General features: G+C 56.6%; 2 protein-coding genes and 1 long non-coding RNA gene across 10 annotated transcripts in view; 2 read left to right on the plus strand and 1 right to left on the minus strand.

Annotated features, from left to right (window-relative positions):
- Nucleotides 1-6,285, plus strand: part of RPS6KA2 (ribosomal protein S6 kinase A2) — a 292,155-nt gene extending 285,870 nt beyond the window's left edge. For all 8 annotated transcript variants that reach the window (XM_059176553.1, XM_059176557.1, XM_059176554.1 and 5 more), the window contains 2 exons: nucleotides 1,088-1,225; nucleotides 2,730-6,285. In XM_059176553.1, coding sequence (XP_059032536.1) covers nucleotides 1,088-1,225; nucleotides 2,730-2,855 — 264 coding nt within the window. In that variant the 3' untranslated portion in view covers nucleotides 2,856-6,285. The remainder of the gene's footprint in view (nucleotides 1-1,087; nucleotides 1,226-2,729) is intronic.
- Nucleotides 6,286-7,177: 892 nt separating this feature from the next.
- Nucleotides 7,178-11,644, minus strand: LOC131833370 (uncharacterized). The gene is made up of 2 exons (XR_009354426.1): nucleotides 10,817-11,644; nucleotides 7,178-7,870 (listed from the first exon to the last, which is right to left on the minus strand). It is a non-coding gene; the product is annotated as an uncharacterized LOC131833370 (long non-coding RNA).
- A 7,910-nt stretch (nucleotides 11,645-19,554) lies between these two features.
- On the plus strand, nucleotides 19,555-20,505 carry LOC131833318 (proline-rich protein 2-like). Its single transcript, XM_059176431.1, has 2 exons — nucleotides 19,555-19,583; nucleotides 19,782-20,505. The coding sequence occupies exons 1-2, from the start codon at nucleotides 19,555-19,557 to the stop codon at nucleotides 20,503-20,505; spliced, it is 753 nt and encodes a 250-aa protein (XP_059032414.1).
- Nucleotides 20,506-20,514: the final 9 nt, after the last annotated feature.

Raw genomic sequence — 20,514 nt, forward strand, 5'->3', positions numbered from 1 at the left:
CTGATGTCCATGCTAACTCTTACTTCCCTGTGAAATGTCGCAGAAATGCTAGAGGAGGGTGAGCAGGCTAGTAGGAAAGCACAGATTCTCATGGGTCTTCCTTGGGCAGTTGTTTTATCACTGTAAATGTCAAGAGTCTTCATCTGCAAAACGGGGACAGTGACACACTTTCCCCCAAGGACAATCTCGATGACTCTTTTTTTTTTTTTTTAAAGATTTTATTTATTTATTTGACAGAGATCACAAGTAGGCAGAGAGGCAGGCGGGGGAGGGGGGAGCAGGCTCCCCACTGAGCAGAGAGCCGGATGCAGGACTCGATTCCAGGACCCTGAGATCATGACCTGAGCCGAAGGCAGTGTCTTAACCCACTGAGCCACCCAGGCGCCCCAATCCCGATGACTCTTAAGAAAGGGCGCACAACGCATGTGCAGAGAGCATTGCGAACGCCGTGGAGATGCACATCATACTTGTAACTGTGTGTGCGCGTGCGTGTGCACACACGTGTGCGTACAGTGCCACGAGTGAACATGAAGGGAAGCTTTGTCTTCAAGTCACAGTCCTAGGAATCTTTATTGTGATTATCTTAGGTCACATAAGAAAATCATCCCTATGGGACATGAGCCCGTTGGACCCACGTAGTGGCTCCAGACGGACAGTTCTGTGGCTGGTGCTGATTTGTAGCAAATGTCCGTGGCCTGTGCTGGTAAAAATGTCACCACATGCACTGTCATCGCTGCTTATATCTGTGGCTAGTCGTTCTCTGGCTTCTCCCTTTGGAAAGGTATCATTTTTACTAAAAGAGTAGTTTGGTAAATTACATGCACCGTCCAACATGTCTACATTTGATTTCTCTTTGCATATCAAACCTTTAGTATGATAAAAACCTGAGGCGAGCCATCAAGGTGATGATCATTAAAATTCAAAAATCATTCATGTACTTTTAAAGCTGAAAGTAAACTTTGGACTCCCCCTCCCCTATCAGGGCAGAGAATCAGTTAGAACAATGGTGAGGCTTTGCCGTGGGAAGGAATGAAGGAATTTGGCTCAGGAGGCTCTTTGGATCAGCTTCTGCTGTCATCCCTTACAGGATGTCGTGTCCAAGATGCTCCACGTAGACCCTCATCAGCGCCTGACGGCAGTTCAAGTCCTGAAACACCCGTGGATCGTGAACAGAGAGTACCTGTCCCAGAGCCAGCTCAGCAGACAGGACGTCCACCTGGTGAAGGTGCGGACCGGGAGCCATAAGAGCGGGATGCTGGGGGTGGGGGGTTCAGGAAAGTTGCCCTGATCCCCCACAATTAACCAAAAGTAACCGTGAGATGAGAACCAGATGGGGAACCAGTAAGAGGCACAAACAGGTCTCCCTAATTTATTTAGTTCTACACATTTGTACACATACAAGCAATCACACGCGAAACTCCGAGTGAGTTACAGCTTCTGGTAACAATCTTGAGCAGCTTCATTGTGTGCCTGTGTGTGTGTGCATGTGCGTGTGCATGTGTGTGGCAGGCACATGTACATGTTTGGGACAGAGACACAGAAGGAGAGAGGGAGACAGGAAGTAGGAGAGACAGACTGACAGACAGATGGGGCAGGAGGGAGGGGGGGGGAGAGAGAGGTGGGGGGAGTCGCACATCGGCACCAATTCCAGTCTCCAGAGCCCTGGGTTCTAGAGCGGAGGTCTACGGACTTCTGCGCAGGGGCCCAGACCATGAGGGCTGGAGGCTTCCAGAGCCAGACATCTCTGCCGCTCCTCCTCGAATCCCCTGGTGGTGCACAGACATGTGCTCCATGTCCATGACGCATACAGCCGGCAAGTGGCCAGGGGCAGCTGGAGAAGCCGGTCCGTGGGAGCAGGGGCCCTGCACTGGGCCTGAGGGCAAGGGTCTGCCACCCCCGTCACACACCGCATATGTCTCACTTCATTTTCCTGAGGCACTTCCCAGGGCACAGCCTCATGAAATGTGGCTAGACAGCTTGCTCTAGAGCATTCTGACATGCGAAGCCCCTAACGGAACACAGGGCTATCGAGGGAACAGAGATCAGGACACACCTGCCATCAGGGAGACGGTCTCAGTCCCAGGGATCCCAAGGTTTTCAGCAACAGAGTAGCAGGAAATGAACGGATCTGGGTGCACCCTCGCCGCCCGACGGTCCCAGCCTCACAAGGTCTAACCATGCGGTACAACTGTGGTCAGCGTCACCAAAGCCAGGCGTCCTCAGACCCGACCGTAGCCAGGCAATGGTCCCTGCCCACCTCTGTCGTGGTGCACCTGCACCTGTGGTGCCGTGTAGATGGACTCACAGACGTCCCGAGGACTGGAGGGTCTACACTGCCAGCACAAGTGCTTTCTGCCTCGTGTGCTTGGCGGAGGCTGCTCGGAGCTTTGTGGGGAGGACCAAGGCCACATCACTCCCGGGTCTCAGTCCTTGGAGGGTAAAGCCCGTCTTCTAAAATCTGGCTAGTGTGGTAAGGTAACATAGGGCCGGGATCCTGCGATCTCATCCGGAGGCTCCCGGAGACCCCCCCCGGCCACACACACAGTTGAAGGCAGGTGTGGGATGGTCAGAGAGCAAAACCGCTTTTATTCAGGAGGCCCGGAGCACACGGGACCCTGCCAGCTCCGGGCGCCGTGGTGGGGAGACCGAGGTCCAGAGGCATCCGGAGGCCGCCCCCCTCGGGAGTGGGTGGGCACCACAGTCACCCGCCCTCTCCCTTCCTTCCCCAGGGTGCCATGGCTGCCACCTACTTCGCTCTGAACAGAACTCCCCAGGCCCCGCGGCTGGAGCCAGTGCTGTCGTCCGGCCTGGCCCAGCGCAGGGGCATGAAGAGACTCACGTCCACGAGGCTATAGTGCGAGCAGGCCCTGCAGAGCATCCTGGGCTGGCGGCGCCGGCTGGGGCTTCCGTCCCGGGCACTGCCAGGGTGACTGTGCCCGTCTCGAAGGCCCGGGAGCCTCTGCTCATTCCACGTTCTCTTGTTCAGCCTGGATGGATCCAGACCGTGACCTCTCAGCGCCTCGCTGTGCCCACCCTGCTGCCTCCCTGCCCCGAGCTGGCCCGACGGACTCACTTCACTGCACACCACCATGAGCAGCGCCTGTAGGGTTCTTTCGGGCTCTGTGGGTCTTTTATGATCACGGCTTATATTTATACAGAGAGATATTTTTTCCAATGGTAAAGCCAGGAAGGGGGTCAGGTTTCCGACACACACGTCCCCGCGATTCGGGTGGGCGGACGCGCTGACCAGCTCCCCCCACGGCCCCCCACCCGACCCCGGGAGGGGCTGGCCTCTGTGGTGTGGTGTTGCCAGGAGGACGGGGTCAGCACATGGCACCCGGGAGTAGACGCCAGGTCCCCTCCAGTTGATCCAAAGAGCCCTCGTCCCGTTGCCCATCTTCCAGACTGCGGTGCTGGGTGTCCTCTCCAGGTCGCAGACCCACATGGGGAAAGGGCCGGGAACCAACAGGTGGCATCTTTGCTTTGGGGGCCTCTTTTCACGAGAATGGCACGTCCCTGGGGAGGAGCCAGCGACAGCCTGTGCCCCCTGCCCAGTGTTCTTGTCCCCCGACGGCCGGGGCTGCAGGGCTGGGGCTCCACGCCCCCACCCTGGCTCTAGCGGTGGTCAAGGCCGCCCAGAGGTTCTGAGAGCGTGCGATGGGCCCGACGGCTGGTCGGCTGGTTGCGGTCTTCTGTCAGCCCCATGTGCTTTCATCCCAAAGCAGTGTTTTTGCTGTGTTTGCCTTCCCCTCTCTGGGCCGCAGGAGGCCCGCGAGCCCGGGCAACCCTGAGCTCTGTTCCTCCCTTCCAGGCGCAGTCCCGGCCCCACGGCAGCCAGGAGGGGGACGGGAGGCCCTGCTGCCACCCTGGGGCCTGGAGAGGAGCCAGAAGATGGGTGACCCGGGGCACCATGCACTTTGTAGAAGCTGTGCTTTTGTGTTGTTGCGTTTGTGTTTCTGTTTTTCACCTGATGTTGCCGGGACATCTGATGTTTCCCACAGGGAGGGGCGCGCACGGGAGGGGCTGTGCGCTTCTTAAATGAAACCGGGACAGGTGGGGCGCCCTTGCCAGACAGGAGAGGAGAGAGCGTGTGGCCCTCGGTGTCCTCCCCCAGCCCCACGGGGGGAGCCTCCAGGCCGGCCCAGGACTCCCCGCCGCCCTTGGCCGGGCGCGGGGCTCCTGGGGTCCTCCGCCAATCTCACTCGGAAGACCTGTTTCGTCATTCTTTGTTCCCATCTCAAGCAGCTACACACCTCGAAAAGACAAAAACAGTAGCAACATGTGGCATCCTGGGCATAACTGCTTAGCTTGTTCCAAGTGTGCTTGGGCCTGAAACTGTAACCTCGTTTCAGAAGCGTTCCTTATTCTGTGAGCCTCTCTCGCCGCCCGAGAACCACCAGAAGGAAAGATGGGGGCAGGGTCGCCACTGGCTTCCCTCCCACAAAGCCTCCTGAGGCAGCTCCCGTATTTTCTCACTGGAAATTGCTTTTCCCCAAGGCCACAAAGGCTTGGTTCCCAACAGTTTTGTTTCAGATCTGAATTATTTGATCTGTGATTAGAAGCTTGGGAAAAACTGGTTGGCCCTTAGGTCATGGGTTTGCCCTCCCAGGAAGCCACCGAGGTCATCACACCTTCCGTCCGCTACGGGGCCACGGCTCCAGGGCTCCTGCGCCGCGGTGTGCCGCTGAGCCGCTGGTTTGCTCACAGAGAGTCGGAGCGGAGGGACGCAGGCCTGCGGAGCCCGGGAGCAACCGGGAGAGGAGAAGGGCCAGAGGGCGCTCTCTGCACACCGCCGCCCCTGCTCGTCCCCTCACTCAGTGTCACCAGGCACGCAGGGCACCTGCCACTCCGGGAGTCACAGAGCGACCTGGGGGCTCACCTCGCACCAAGTCCTGCCCTTAGCCAAGGGCAGGGGGTGGCAGTGGTGGTGGCAGAGACCCCACAGGCACCTGTCAGGATGAACCGACTCGACTTGAATGTCTGTCAGATACCGCCACTTGCGCACCTTCTCCAGGACACAGCGACACTTGAAACCCTTCCAGAAAGTCAGCCTAGAGAAGTCGGTACCAGAGCTGAAACCCAGCTCCCAGGTCTTCAGTGGAAGAGCCAGTGGCTGCGCGTTCTGAGCAGTATCAGTGCGGAGGAAGGGTCACTTCCCCTTTCACTTCCTCTGTGCGGGGCTCCCTGCCAGCCCTGAGAGGCTCTGGGGGCTTCGCACAGGTGGCCAGACCGCAGGGAGTCAGATCGCTGTCCCACAGATGATGGAACCATCCCCCTGTAGGTCATAGCCCCACAGACCGTAGAACCATCCACTCTCCGGATCAGAGCCCCATGGACCATGGAACCATCCCCTCCTGGATCAGAGCCCACAGACCACGGAACCATCCACACTGCGGATAATAGCCCACAGACCGCGGAGCCATCCCCCTCTGGATCATTGCCCCACAAACCGTAGGACCATCCCCCTCTGGATAATAGCCCCACAGACCATGGAACTGTTCCCCGCCGGATCACAGCCCCACAGACTCTCGTGAGAAAACGGAGCCCTGGCCCTCAGGCCTCCTCCCCCACCGCCCCGCGGTCCCCCCAGGGAGCCCACTGTGGCCTCACCCCCCTGCAGTCCCCCCGTTTGACAGGAACACCTGTCTCGCCCCGGCGGGTGGCGGGCTCTGCCGGATGCCATCCCCAAGTCAGATTTGGGCAAGAGTGAGGTCTCTTCTGTATCCTTAGGTCAGATTGTCCGTGATTTTAACCTAACCTTGTGTGTGTTGATGCCCGGAAGATTGTCCGACGTGTTAAACGATGATCGTGCTCCATGGTAGCCAGTGTCGGTCATGAAACGCTGTTGCTCCTGCGGCGGCGCGGTGAGACTTCGGCCTCACACTTGACGGATTCTCCCAAGCACACGATGAGCTTGATTCGCACTGTTTTCCTTTCCACACGGCCTCGCTGCCCCTCGCCTCTCCAAGAGCCCTTAAAATTCTCCAGTGCAAAGGACGCCGCAGCTCCCCGGCGGAGAGGAAGGAGGAGCACCCAGCGTGGGTTGGCAGAGCCCGGGCAGAGCCTTGGGCGACACGGACCCTCCGCCGCTGGTGGCCCGAGGAGCTTCCGACCCAGACCCGACTCGGCACTTTGTTTACAAGCCCGCGTCTGTGTTTATAGGTCAATATGTTCACGCTTTGTATTTTATGTTTGAGATGGGCGGCCACTATACAGATATTTATTACGCTTTCCAGACTTTCTGAATAGATTTTTTTGAATAAACATGGGTTTTATGAAATGTAATCTTTTTCTAGGCTAACAGTAATTCCCGGACTCTGTGTGGTCGCCAGTGGGTCTGCAGGTAAGGTCTTGCTTCTCCCATCCCCTCGCTCTGTCCTCGGGCTGCTGCTGGCCCCTGCCGCTGCCGGGTGGCATCTGCGTGGGGAGTGTGACCATCCACTCCACACCGAGAGCTGCCAACGACATGTGTAGCCTCGCTACAAGATACCCCCACTAGCAGACATCCGAAAGAGTTCAAAATCAGCCCAGCGGGCATTGATATGAGCAGCAGCGACAATCTAGACTCTAAACCCTTGAGATGATTAATGACAAAATATTGAATTTGGGCCTCACAGCCCCCAACAGGCAACTCTCCTGACGTTTTAGAAGAAAGGAAACCAGAGGGCTTCCACACCCCTAGGGTTCCAGTGGTGTCCAGACTCATGCCTTCATTCCTTCCGGGACCCCCATGTAAGTTGGGGAAGACGGCGCCCCGCACGGCAGTGCCCGTGGGTCCGCTCATACTCTGGTCTGGTCGTTGGTGGACTAGATGGGATTAATGTTCACGGTTATTCAGATGTGATCACTGCTTACAATTAGTTGACTCAAGTAAAGCAGTTCAGATGTCCTGGGCCTCAGCCAATCTGACGAAGACCTTGAGAGCAAAGACTACGGTTTCCCAGAGAAGAGGGAATTCTCCCCAAGACGACATGGAAACCCTGTCTGAGTCTCCAGCTGTCAGACCCGCTTAGTGCGCCGCCCGCAGCTCTGTTTGTGCCCATCGGACCTGCCGGCCCTCGTGATGGCTGTGCCGGCTCCTAAAAATGAATGTCTCTCCCTCTCCCTCTACACATAGATCAACTGATTGATCAATGATAGATAGATGCAGAGATGTAGCTAGAGATGGAAACATATCTCCCACTGGCTCCGTTTCTCCGGAGAACTTTAATTCAGTATGACTCTGTTCATCCTGCAGAAAATGGAGAGGCAGTTTGGCCATCTTCTGGGCCTGATGGAGTCACAGCGGGTCGGGTATGCCATCGAATGCACAGCCGGGTGCCAGGCAGCTCTGTCCCTGAAAGGACTTCGCACTTGCTTTAACCACAGCTCTGTCTATATCCAGCCATCGGCTCGGCTGCCTGTGCCACATGTTGTAGGTTGCCTTGGGTGCATTGTTGGTCACGAGCGTTTCTTTCCATTATCAGGGTTCTGCCTATCCTTTTTTTTTTTTTAATATTCTTTTTTTTTAAGATTTTATTTATTTATTTGACAGATCACAAGTAGGCAGAGAGGCAGGCAGGGTGGGGGTTTGGGGGGAAGCAGGCTCCCAGCTGAGCAGGGAGCCTGATGCAGGGCTCGATCCCAGGACCCTGAGATCATGACCTGATCCGAAGGCAGAGGCTTAACCACTGAGCCACCCAGGCACCGCTGCCTGTCCTTTCCAGGCCAGCTTGGGCCATGTGTCCATAAATCTTCTCTAGAGCTCATTGTTCCCCAGAGAGCCGGTATGACAGGAGTAACCATTGTCGGTAACTCGGGTGTCCGCATTTCCTCCTGCCCAGGACACCGATGAAGAAGTGTTCTTTCTGTTCCGGGCTCAGCACAGGGCCTGGCACAAAAAGTGATTTGTTAACACAGAAATAGGTATTGAGCTGGGGGCCGCATGAGATTCTAAATAGGGCATTGGCGTCCTCCGGTGGCTTAGGTGGCCTCAGTGACGTGAGGGGGATCCCCGAAGTTCATTCCTGCGCCCCCCACAGGGCCCAGGCCATCCGTGTGATTGCGGGGCTCACTGACCGCCGCAGGAGCTGCATATCAGCTCCCCGCAGACACACACTTGCCTCTCCAGATTCCTGAACTCGGTCGCAACACTTCCCCACACAGCATTTCCGAAGGCTACAGCCGGAGATCCTTGTTCCGGGGCCTGCCTCCCGCCCCTCGCAGTCCTGGGTCTTCACTCCCTGCTGGTCTTCACTCCTTCCGCTGGTCCCTGCTCTCACCTCCACCTCTGTGGTCACCTCCTGCCTGGCCTTCCTGCTGCTACGTCACTTCTCAAACCCCTTTTCGACCTTGCAGCTCAAAATTCTATCAAAAGACAATGATGCCGCTATCACCATGCTCTGTCCAAGGAAACCTCCAGCATGGCCGTTCTCAGCGCAGGTCTGGCTCTCTGACCTGGCCCCAGCCCCCCATGACCTTGGCCGCCGTGTGTCATTGGTCTGTCTGCAGGCGCATCCCGCCTGCCGTTGAGGCTGTGCTGTCCAATGGAGTGGACACCAGCCCACGTTCGGCTATTAACACTCACACTTAGCACTAAGTACACTTCAAACTTCAGTTCCTGGCCGCACCGGCCCCTTTCCAAGTGTCCCACAGCCGCATGAGGCCGGGGCTCCCACGTTGGATGGCAGAGACTCTGGCCCATGTCCATGATCACGGAAAGTTCCGCTAGACGCCACCGTTCTCGTGTGTCAGTGGGGAGACTTAGACACAAGAGAATCGCTCTAGCCCGTGTAAGCAGAAAGAGCTGAGGCCCCACCGTGTGCGGCTCTGCTGGCGGAGACACCCGCCCTGCCGCGACCACCGCCCTGCACCAGACTCGTCTCCGCTGCTCGCCTCCCGGGGACGACGCCCTCCCAGGGGCTCCGGCCTCAGCCCGGACGGTGAGGCAACGTCCGCGCCTCCCGGAAAGCCCAGCCCCATCCACAGACCCACTTACAGGAACCGGGACACAGGAGGGGGTGATGGGAAATGAGTCAGGATAAAACCCAGGAGAAGCTGTGGGTTGTTAGTGTGTTGGGTTCAAGTGTGTCCTCCCCCCAGATTCTCATGTTAGAGGGACCGCAGGACCCACCATGTGACCTGTTGGAGGGAGGCTGCTGTCAAGTTAAGATGCGGTCCTTGGGCTGGGTCCCCACCCAAGATGGCTGATGTCCCTCTAAAAAGGGGGGATGTGGACCCAGAGGTAGACACACACACAGGGCCAAGGGTGTGGACGCACCATGAGAAGATGGCCTTGTGGCCGAGCCGGGAGGTCTCAGAAGAAACCAGCCCTGCCCACGCCTCCCAAACAGTGATAAGTCAGTGTCTGTTGCTGAAGCCTCCGGTGTGGCCGTCTGTCCCAGCAGCCCGAGTAGAGACAGAGCTAGGACAGCCCACATCGCTGAGGCAGTCGGCAGAGAGCTGGTGGCGTCCCCATCTCCCTCATGCCTGATCCCCGCTTCCTGTCCCCCGGCCAGCGTCTCAGCCGGTTGGGGACCTCTGTCTTCATTTCCATCTGTGTGTCTAGGGGGCTGTGCCTTCGTCAGCCCCCATCTCCCAGTGGATGGGCCGTGGGGGGCACCTCCTCCTGCCCCTAGAGTAGCCAAGAGCCCAGCTCCCTGGTTCATCCACTGAGACCACTTGATGGTGACACCCCTTGGCCTGCAGGTTACGTATGGCATCTGCTGGGTCAGCGGGAGGGAGCCACGTGTGTGCCCCGGGAAACACCTTCCAGCAGAGCCCAAAAGCCCAGAGAAAAGAAAGAAGCACTTTGCTGGGTAGCAACGGAAGCAGCCCTACTCGCTCTAGCCTCCCTCAATCTCCAGTCCGTGCAGGAAAGACAAGCTCCCCAGCACGGTGGTGCGGTGCCCGGACATGCCCTGGTCCCCCGGAGCCCGGACCACCCCTCAGTCACCCACACCACGATCCTACCAAGCCTGACCCACAAGGCTGCGTGGCAGGACCCGAGAACCTAGAGGCGCTTGGTCTCCTTCCCTGGGTCTGGGGCACTTCGGGCCGCAGAGCTGATTCGAGTCGGGGCTGACGGCGGGGCCTTCCTCATGCTTCAGGAGGGGCACGTCTGAGTCGAGGGTCCGGGGTTTCTGGGTCAGGCAGGGACCTGCTTCCTGGTCACACAAGGCTCTGGGATCTTCCCGTAAGGGGCCCATCTTCATGATCCCCTCAACCTAATCACCCCCAAAGGCCCCCAGTACCGTCCCGCCAGGCACAGGCCTTCAAAGTGTGAATCTGGGGAGACAGACCTCAACCCGCCGCGCCTCCACAGCTGTGTTTCTGGGTCGGAACCAGCTGGTGGGTTTCTGATGTCACTGGTCTCCTGCCGGCAGGACGGGTGTCCCCTCTCAACAGCTCTTACTTCTCTAAGAAGGGGCTCCCTTGTCACTCCCACCCAGCGGGTCAGGGAACACGGCCCCGAGGCCACGGGACAGGGCTGGGGGTCTGGGCCACTGCTCACCCCACACACCTGTGCCTGACCCCCCACTGCTCACACACACCCCCTGCTGTGACCTGGACAGAGGGGCGGACAGAGGCAGCCCTGGTCTGCTCTGCTGTGTCCTCTGCCGGGGACACCCTTCCCGGGCCTTGCAAGGGCTGCTCCGGCCTCTGAGAGACTCTGACGGTCCCACACGAAGGGCAGCCTGCCCTGTGCAGTCCTGCGGGGGCTTGTCCGTCCCTGGACTCCCTCCTCGCCCTTGGCGCGACCTGCCTTGATTCTCTCTCTCTCTCTCTCTCTGCCTGTCCTGCTGGAACATGAGCTTGGTAGAGTCCCCATGTTTACCTGAACGCCGGACGCACTCGTCAACAACCAGCCAGCAAAGCTCCCGGCACAAAACTGGGGAACAGCATGGAGACAAGTGTGGGAGCCCACCCCGATCTGAGCTGGGTTTCCCTTCCTCCTGCTCCCCACCCACCCCAAACGTCGCCAGGAAACAATTTCAACACATGGTACCCCGGCTGTGGGACCGCAGGGAAATGCGTGCCGTCCGGCACCGGGAAGTCCAGGGTTCAGGCTGACTGGGCCACCGTGAGCAGCGTGAGGACTCAACGGGTCCTTCCACCAAGGGGACCTCACAGAAGTCTCGGGGCCTCCTGCACTCGACGGGGCACGCTGCTTGCTCCTGGAGAGGGGCTCCAGACTCACACATAGGACTCAGGACGATTCTTCCTTGGTGGAAACATCCAGAAAACTTACTGCCAACACAGGCAGTGTTCCCTTCAGGTTAATGATTTGGTGATGCCGGCATTGACTTGACCGACGGGGAATTCGGTAAAGCTGCACCTTCTCCTTTTAAGTGTAGAACTAGGCCAGGGATGACAGACAAGGACAACCAAATATTAGCTTTCAGATACGCCACTTAGGACCGCATTCCAGCCGGACCCACAGGGACATTCCTTTGAGGCCATGTCAACAAGCCTAACCCGGGCTGAGGTCAACCAGTTCTGTGGGTGACAGTTTTCTGAAGACCCAACCTGCTCTCGTTCTGCGTTTTAATGTCTCTGCCTCCACCGTGTGACAGTATCACGCTCCCGGGCTATTCATGCCACACGGGCCACACGGGCCACGGGCCGCCTGACGTCCCAATCTCCGGCACTGACATCCCGTGTGGAGAACATGTAACTCAAGTCTAGACACAGTCCCAAGAGCTCAAGTTTCCCCGTCACGGGCTTCCCCTTGGGAAGAGGTGCCCTTGTGGGAAGTGGCCACGGGTCCTTCAGGTAAAAGAGAGGCAACCATTGCCGGGACCGGGAGGTCAGAGGCAGGAATCTGGGATGTAAGCTGGGGAGACTCACAACGACCCACGCGTAGAAAAGAGCGGGGGGTGGGGAGGAGAAACCACAGTTCGTGATGCAGAAAACTCGTCTCCAAGACAGATATGTTAAGCCGACATTATATACGCAAAATACGTGCAAATCCTTCCTCTGTTGGAAACATCATTTAGTTTAAACAAAGTCACCGTAGTGAACTGATCTGAAACACACCTACGCAGCCCCGGGAGGAAACCAGATCTAACATGAACAGCAGGATTTCAGACGTAGAAACTCTGCCAGTCCGGGGCCTGGAAAGCCCCCCTCGGCGAGCCTGGCTTTGGGTCTCGAGCGGCAGCTAAGGGCGGGTGAACTAACTTCCGTCCCGACAGACAGTGCTCCGGCTTGTTAGCTGGAATCGGGGGTTATGGAATTTTAAAACAAGACACTGATGTTTATCTTATTGCTTGTTCCACTGTGTGATACGTATTGAAAACGTGGGCATTCCATTTTCTGGGACAGACACTAATGTGGGAGACAAAGGAAGAAGAAAATGTATTAAGTGTCCTTACTACCTACAGCCCATTGACAAGTTCTTGAAACAGACAGAGTGACCTTGCTTTAGGGACCCAGATGCCTCCATGTTAATACTTTTTTAAGGGCAAAAGCCAGTTTCAGCCAGACCTCCCATATCCTATGAGTCTACTTTAATGCATAAAAATTCCTTTGGAAACTTCCTTTATTTCTGCCCCCCAAGTACATGTTGGCAACCATCCTCCAAGCATATGACCCACTAATTGGCAGCTGGACGGTCTCATGACTGAGGGTTTACGGAACAGTAATAAATGACCTTTTCCAACAACAGCTAGGGCCCCCCCCCATTAGGATCTTGGAAACGTTGTTGTCAAAAGACCTGAAGGTCTGTGCTATCCTTAACCCTTTCCGAGCTTGAAAATATGTAATGGGGCCACGCCCCATGAACCCGGTGTAGCTCTCTCTGCCCACGGGTCGTGTCCCTGTGCTTATTTGTTTTTTTTAATTTTTTAAAAGATTTTATTTATTTATTTGACAGAGAGGGATCACAAGTAAGCAGAGAGAGAGAGGGGGGAAGCAGGCTCCCTGCCGTGCAAAGGGCCCGATGCGGGGCTCGATCCCAGGACCCTGAGATCATGACCTGAGGCGAAGGCTGAGGCTTAACCCACTGAGCCACCCAGGCGCCCCCTGTGCTTATTTTTAATAAAACCACCTTTTTGCATCAAAGACATCTCAAGAATTCTTTCTTGGGAGGGCACCTGGGTGGCTCAGTGGATTAAAGCCTCTGCCTTCAGCTCCAGTTATGATCCCAGGGTCCTGGGACCGAGCCCCACATCGGGCTCTCTGCTCAGTGCGGAGCCTGTTTCCTCCTCTCTCTCTCTGCCTGCCTCTCCGCCTGCTTGTGATCTCTGTCAAATAAATAAACAAAAATCTTTAAAAAAAATTCTTTCTTGGCCATTGGCCTTGAACCCTAAGGTCTTCCCTACGTCAGAGACCCCTAAAAAAGATAAATACATAAACTCTAAAAAAAAAAGAAGAAAATGGAGCATTTGAATGGAGATGAATCATAAGTGTAACATACGAGATTTTGAAGACTTAGTATGGAAAGAAGAAAATAAAACATTTCAATAATAATTTTTATACTGAATATATTTTGAAATAATATTTTGATGTATTGGACTAGACTATAGCATTAAAAGTATCCCCACCTATTTCTTTCTAGTCTTAATTGTGTGTCTGCTTGTAAAGCTCTGCGTGTGACTCCATGAACAGTTCCAGTCCGGTTGCCCTCACAGCCGGCCACGCGGGAGGGGCTCAGGGCCCAGCAGCCCTAGTGCAGGACACGCCTGGTGACTTGGTCCCCCCTTCCTTGGATTCCTTCTTTCAATCCCTTCATTCCCCGCCTGCTTGACTGGACTGGGGTTCCAGGCGGGGTGGCTCCTTCCTGGCGGAGGCATCAGAGCAGGAGGTACTCTTGTTCTCCGACAGGACCGTTCAGGAGGATTTCTTGGACCCCTCCTAGACCATGTGCATCCCCCTTTCCGGCGGCAAATGACGCCAGGAAAGACCCACGTCGCCTCTAGCTGCAGAGTGGTCTTAGCCTACCTCGCGCATTTTCTCTGGACCCGCCCTTTCCTCGGGGACTGCACACCCGTGTCCTTTAATTCTAACCGTCTTTTGTATTTATGCGCTGAACTTATCCTCAGGAGAAGAGCTTTCCTTCATCCCTAGGACTGTCTGAAATAGTTCCCACAGGTAAATGCTTCTTTCCCTTCAGTGACCAAGAGTTGGTGCTTTTTTGGTAATTATTGTAGGCGCCCACTCAGCCGGTGCGACTCCATCTCGGTTAAACAGACATTTTGTTGTTTGTGCAGTAAAACTTAAACGGACCCTGACCCCCTCACCCACCCAAGGAACTTACTTAAAAGCAAGTCTGGGAAAACAGTAAAATACAGTCGACCAGTCCCTGATAACAGAGCCCAAATACAAGGACGGGTCAGGTCAGGTGGAGATAACCGAGCCCAGAAGGCAAGGACGGGTAGGTTGGGTGGAGACGACCTCATGGGCCAGGCTCACCACAGGGCCTTTGCTCTATAGAAGCTCGTCTGTGAAGCTGGGGGTCGTTGCTCTCTTGGTAAGAGACGGCCCTGGCCGGTGGGTTTGATTCCGGTGCCCTACCAATTATGACAGAGTTTCAGGTTTTTATGTCATTAGCTTTTTTTCCTGTGCATTTTTTTAAAAGTTGTGGGTCTTTCTTTCTTTCTTTCTTTTTTAACTGTTCAGTTTTTGAAAATAACTTTACTGGATACCATTCACACAGCCTGCAATTTCCCCCTTTAAAGTGTACGATTTGATGGTTTCGAGCACATTCACAGAGCCATACCGCCGTCACCACAACCCATGTGGGAGCATTCTCATCTCCCGGGCTGCGTACCCATGCCCGCGCTTAGCAGCCCCCCGAGCATCCACTGGATCCCTCCGTGTGCCCGCCCTGGACATTTCATACGAGCAGCGTCGTACTACATGTGGTCCCCAGTGCCTCGAGGACCCACAAGCACAGTGCTTGCGGGGCCCATCCCTGTGGTAGCACGTGCCAGGACCTCGTTGCTTTTAATTGCTGAGTAATATTTCATTGTGGGGTGTCTGGGTGGCTCAGATGTTAAGTGTCTGCCTCTGGCTGAGGTTAAGATCCCAGGGTCCTGGGATCGAGCCCCGCATGGGCTCACAGCTGGGCGGGAAGCCTGCTTCTCCCTCCCCCAATCCTCCTGCTTGTGTCTCTCTCTTTCTCTCTCTGCCAATTAAATAAATAAATAAAATCTCTACAACAACAACATAATAACAATATCCCGTTGTATGATTATTCCACATCTTGTGTGTTCTGTCCGCTGATCCGACATGTGGGTTGTTTTCACTTTCTGGCTGTTACCTACCGTGCTGCTGTGCGCCCTTGGCCCCCAGGGCTGCGTGACCGCATGTTTTCAGTCCCCGCGGGTGGGGCTCTGGGAGAGGGTTGCCGGGGCCGCCGCAGCCACGCGTGTGGTCGTGGGAAGAACTTCGAGGGTCGCCGCTCCGGTCCGCGAGGGCCCCTTCCTCTGCCCCCTCGCGGACACCGGCTGGGCTCCATTTGCTGCCCTGCTGCGGAGTGTTAAGCGGTTTCTCCTTCCGGCTTCCTCATTTCCCTCGCGGCCCATGACGAGCATCTTCTCATGAGCTTTGTGGCCATGTGTGTATCTTCGGAGAAATCTCTCTTCGGTCCTTTGCTCGTACTTTGACTGGGTCGTCTCTGTGCTACCGGCTGTAAGTGTCTTTCAATATCTCAGGTGCATGTCCCTTATCAGATACATGGTTTGCAGGAATGTTCTCCCATTCCGTGGTCTTTTGTTGCTCCTTTTGTTCTCCCTTGAGGATCACGGGGAAGAGGAGTCTCCATGGCTTGTAGGCACTGTTCTTTCTGACACGCAAATTGTCCTGGGTTTAGCCAGGGGAAGCCCCTCCTCACGGCTTCCTTTTCTGTCAACACAGCCCCTCTCCCTCTCCTCTTCACAAAGGGAGAATTTCAGCCAGTGTCAGGGCAGATCAGAGGAGTTTCCAGGCTTTTGCAGTCACAACCCAAGGGCTCATCCAGGCTCCATCCCGCTGCTGCGGAGAAGGCAGGCTGGCTCCCATCACGGACTAAGTCTGCAGTGAGAGATGGGAGCTTCCATTCCTGTTGATGCCATTGTAGCCGGGGCACAGGGGTGCAGGAGCGCTTGGCTCCAAGGGTCCCAAACACGCCAGGTCTGCTGTCGTCACTGACAAAATCCAAAGCAGAGACACGAGTGGCTATGGAAGAAGAAAGGGATGTTTTTTCGAGGCCAATGCTCGGAAAAAAGTGACCTTGTGTCTCAAAGGCTAGCTCCAAAGTGCCAGAATATTTCCAGGTTTATATAAGGAAAATGTGGGGCAAAGACGGGTGGTTATGTGCGGGGGGGGGGGGGCAGTGAAGGTCAAACTGATCATCGTCTCAGACTCAGTCACCCACGGGGACTTGCTGGCTCAGGGCAATCCTTGTTGCCTGAGAGGTAGTTGGTTCCCTAGAGGGGATGCTTGACTACAGGGTCTTCCCCTGAGCCAAGAGACCAGAGGGAAAGAAGAATCCAACCGGAGAGTGGAAGGTCAAGGTGAAGGCATCCCACGTTCCCTGTCATACGCACCCCCCAACATGGTTTTCACCACACTCAGAAACAAACAGTTGTGGGGAGATATTGAGATGAGGCCCTAGAGAGAGCTGGGGTACCTCTGACCTTTCTCCAAGGGCAGAGAGGAACAGGATAACATCTCAGCCCTTTGTCCTCAGAACAGAGTCAACAGTGCTTGGAGGATTGACGGTGGCGCAATATTTACACTCTCTCCCTGATTAAAAAGCAAAGCACCTGGGGACACTGAAAGGTAACTGAGTCTCTGGCTCTCTGGTGGCCACCGGGGACCTTGCCCATTGTTACTCCTGGCAATTCTCACAGAAACTCAACAACATGTATGGCATGACACTGTTTCAATTTTATAGACAAAAAAAATGAAGCCTAGGGGTTTTTAGAGACTTGCCAAAGGCAGGCAGCTAAATAAAAGGGTGTAGGAAGGGGCGCCTGGGTGGCTCAGGTCTCAGGTCTCAGGGTCCTGGGATCGAGTTCTGCATTAGGCTCTGTGCTTGACAGAGAGCCTGCTTCTCTGCCTCCTTGTGATCTCTGTCTGTCAAATAAATAAAATCTTAAAAAATAAATAAAAGGAGGTAGGATATAGTCACCTGATTTGAAGGTCCGGTTTCTTTCTTGGGCATACCCTTGCTGGGAGGGCGCCTAGCCACTGGAGCCCCCGGACCACCAGCTCTACCAAGACGCTCCTTCCAAAAGGGCTCCGTGGTTCAGGAAATCGGGTAAGCTTTGTTCATGCTGTCACAGTTTTTGTGAGCTAAGTAAAGGCTCTCAGAAGAGCTGCAGAAAAAAAATTAACCTTGTCCGATTCAAATGTTTCCTAAGTACCTTGAACCAAGAAATCCCCTCCACCCCAGGGGCTTCATTTTCCCGAGGCTGCCAAGAACACAAGCGCTGCGGAAAGCTGCCTATGCTCATAACGAAGCGTGCTGGCCTGTTTTCCCCATACACCAGCAGCGAGCCATCTGGGGCCAACAGTTTGCATCCTGTGATTAGTTTCCTCTCCCCTTCCCGTGGCTGGGTCTGGTGTCCTCCGGTGGTTGTGGCCTAAACTGCTCCTCTCAGTAGGGAATGCGAAATAGGGATGTTTGTTTCCTTCATGTCACCATGTAGTCACTAGGAAATTCCGGAATTGTCAAGCCACGTGAAGATTCCTTGCCTGTGAAACTTTCTTTGCGACGTCTGTAGAACGGTGTGGGAACAGTGAGGCTGGAGGAAAATGGGACGGACGGAAGCTGCTAATCCAAAAGCTTTCACCAAGCCTGGGGGGCAGCATGACGGACTCGTGACAGGTAGGACCCAAGAGTTAACTTGGCAAGACACTACACATTCATATTCTGACGGCGCACCGGCCTCGGAGTGCCAGTGCCCCAGTTCTCACTGAACTCCCGGGTTTCTCGGCTTACTCATCTACTACACCCTTTAAGTTGCTGAAGCCGTCAGACTGCCGTGTGCCTCCTGGACTGGAACCAAGGAAAGGCGGGTGCTGGGCTGGAGTACAAGTGGGTAGACGGACGAAACAGCACACCTGTCTATAGAACACGTTCTCATCCAGTAACTATGCCTCAAAAGTTGCCTCTTGTCATCACAATAGTCCTTCCCAATGGACAAAACGGTCTTTATTACCCCAATTTCCAGAAGAAAATGTGTGACGTGTCAGTGTTTTTTTTTTTTTTTTAACGTTTTATTTACTTGACAGATAAAGACAGCAACAGATAAAGACACAAGCAGAGGGGAGTGGGAGAGGGAGAAGCAGGCTTCCCACCAAGCAGGGAGCCCAACTCGGTCCTGGGATCATGACCCCAGCCAAAGGCAGACGCCCAACAATTGAGCCCCCCAAGGTGCCCCAAATGATTTTGATAGGTGAAAAAAATGTACGTAGTCTACTACCATATAGATTTCTTCGACCCTGTGAGGCATCACAGATCTGCCTGCCTGATCCCCTGCAAGGGGCACCCACCCTGGGACTCGACCGTCCTATAAATACCACTGCCCTGGACACGCTGTGTGCGGCCGCGAACCCCAACCCTGTGACATCCGGGTGCTCGGAGCACGGCCCGCTTTCCCCTGCCGCTTCCGGTCGGCCACGAGAGAAGAATCAGGCACAAACAAGTCAGCTGCGGACGACTGGGAGCAGGGGACCACAGTCGAAAAGGACGGCTGCCCCGAGCAACGCCACAGTCTCACTTTCATTGGATAGAAACAAGAGCCAACAGAAGGACTGATGAAGGTCAAACGTTACCCATCTTGCAGACAAGCAAGGAGTATCGTTTATAGTTAAACAAGCACATTCACAGAAAGGAGCGATAATGGCTAAGGGAAGTTCCACCCTGAGCTGACCGGCTGTTCCCGGGTGCTGGGTTTCCCTGAAGCAGGTGGCCTTCTGCCCTGGGCTGCCGGGGCGTTCCTGGCTGCCCGGCTTCTGTGAAGGGGCAGCCTTCCGCCCTGGGCGAGCCAGGTATCCCCAGCTGCCCGGCTTCAGGGTCGTACATTGTCTTTTCTCCCCAAAGACCTGCTGCCAGTATATGTGTTTCTTAAGGCCGTATCTAATTGTGCTTGGTAACTAGTAAAGTCCTGCAGGGGCAGCGGCATTCCCCCACTCCGGCTGCAGCCATCGGTCTCCCCCACAGCTGCTGCTCCGACCAGTCAACACCGAGGCGCGGCGCGGAGCACAGCCCGTGTGTGACGGTCACTCCCAAACTCGGATGGGCAGGAGTCTTTCTCCTACAACCCGGGACACAAGGCAGCCAGCGCAGCCAGCGACGTTGGCATGTTTTACTTTCTATACTCTGTCCATGCAGGGACCAGGTAGCGGTTTTAGGGCTTTCTCAGGTTTTATGAAATAACGCAGCTGGACCTCTTGCTCCCCGCCCCCCACCCCGCCATGTCCTTCAGCATTAGACCACACAGCCTGCTCCGAACGGAAAGGTTTTATCCACTTACTCGCGAAAAAGGGCGCGCGCAAGCAGGGGGAGCAGCCGGCGAGGAGAAGCAGGCTCCCCGCCCAGCCAGGAGCGCTACCCCAGGCTGCACCCCGGGACCCGGGATCATGGCTGAGCCCCCAGGCGCCGCCGCTCCGTACTGACGTGGCGGAGACCGTTATTAACACGAAGTCCTGCTCACGGCGGCCCCTGAAGCCGCGGGGAAAGCCCAGCTCCCAAACTCCGATCCCATTCGGCTGCCGGGCCGGACCCTTCCCTCCCCACGTTCCTGCACCGAGCGCCCCTGGCTGAGATCCCTGCGGCTCGGACCCCTGCAGCGCGGACCCCCCTGCAGCGCGGACCCCCTGCGGCGCGGACCCCCTCCGGCTCGGACCCCCTGCAGCTCCGAACCCCTGCGGTTCGGACCCCTGCAGCGCGGACCCCCCTCCGGCTCGGACCCCCTGCAGCTCCGAACCCCCTGCGGTTCGGACCCCCCCTGCGGCTCAGGGCCCGCGCAGGGCGCCGGAGAGCGCAATAAATCCACGCTGCGCTCGGGAGTTGCACAAGCCCGCGGCTCGGCCCCAGCACACGTCTGCGCCGCCGGCCGGCCCGTGGTCCGTGCCAGCCCCGCCCTGCGCCCGGGCGGTGGCTCCGATCTCCGCCCCCGTCGGCGGCGCCCACCGCGCGGCCCCCGCGCCCCCACCAGAGGCAGCTCCCGGGACCCGACCGTCCCGCACGGGCCTGCGAAGCGCCGAACCACCGAAGCCTCCCGCCTTCCCGCCCCGAGGCGACGCCGCCGCGCGTCCCCACCCCTGCGCTCCCGGCGCGCCAAGGTGCCCTTGCGAGGACGCGGCCCCACACGCGGGGGCACCGTCTCGGCGGCACCGCGGCGGCTGCGCCAGAAGCGACCGCCAACCAATCCCCCGCCGCCTCCGGCCATTTTACGGCATCAGGCCCCGCCCCCGAGCCGCGGAGGGGCGGAGCGACGGTGTGCGGCGCAAGCCAGCCAATCCGCGCCGCCGCCTCCCGCCCTGCGTCCTCCCATAGGCCGAGAGCCGGGCGGCGCGGCGCGGCCGTAAGGCGGAGCC

Source organism: Mustela lutreola, chromosome 6 (assembly GCF_030435805.1).
Source record: "Mustela lutreola isolate mMusLut2 chromosome 6, mMusLut2.pri, whole genome shotgun sequence".
Lineage (NCBI taxonomy): Eukaryota > Metazoa > Chordata > Mammalia > Carnivora > Mustelidae > Mustela > Mustela lutreola.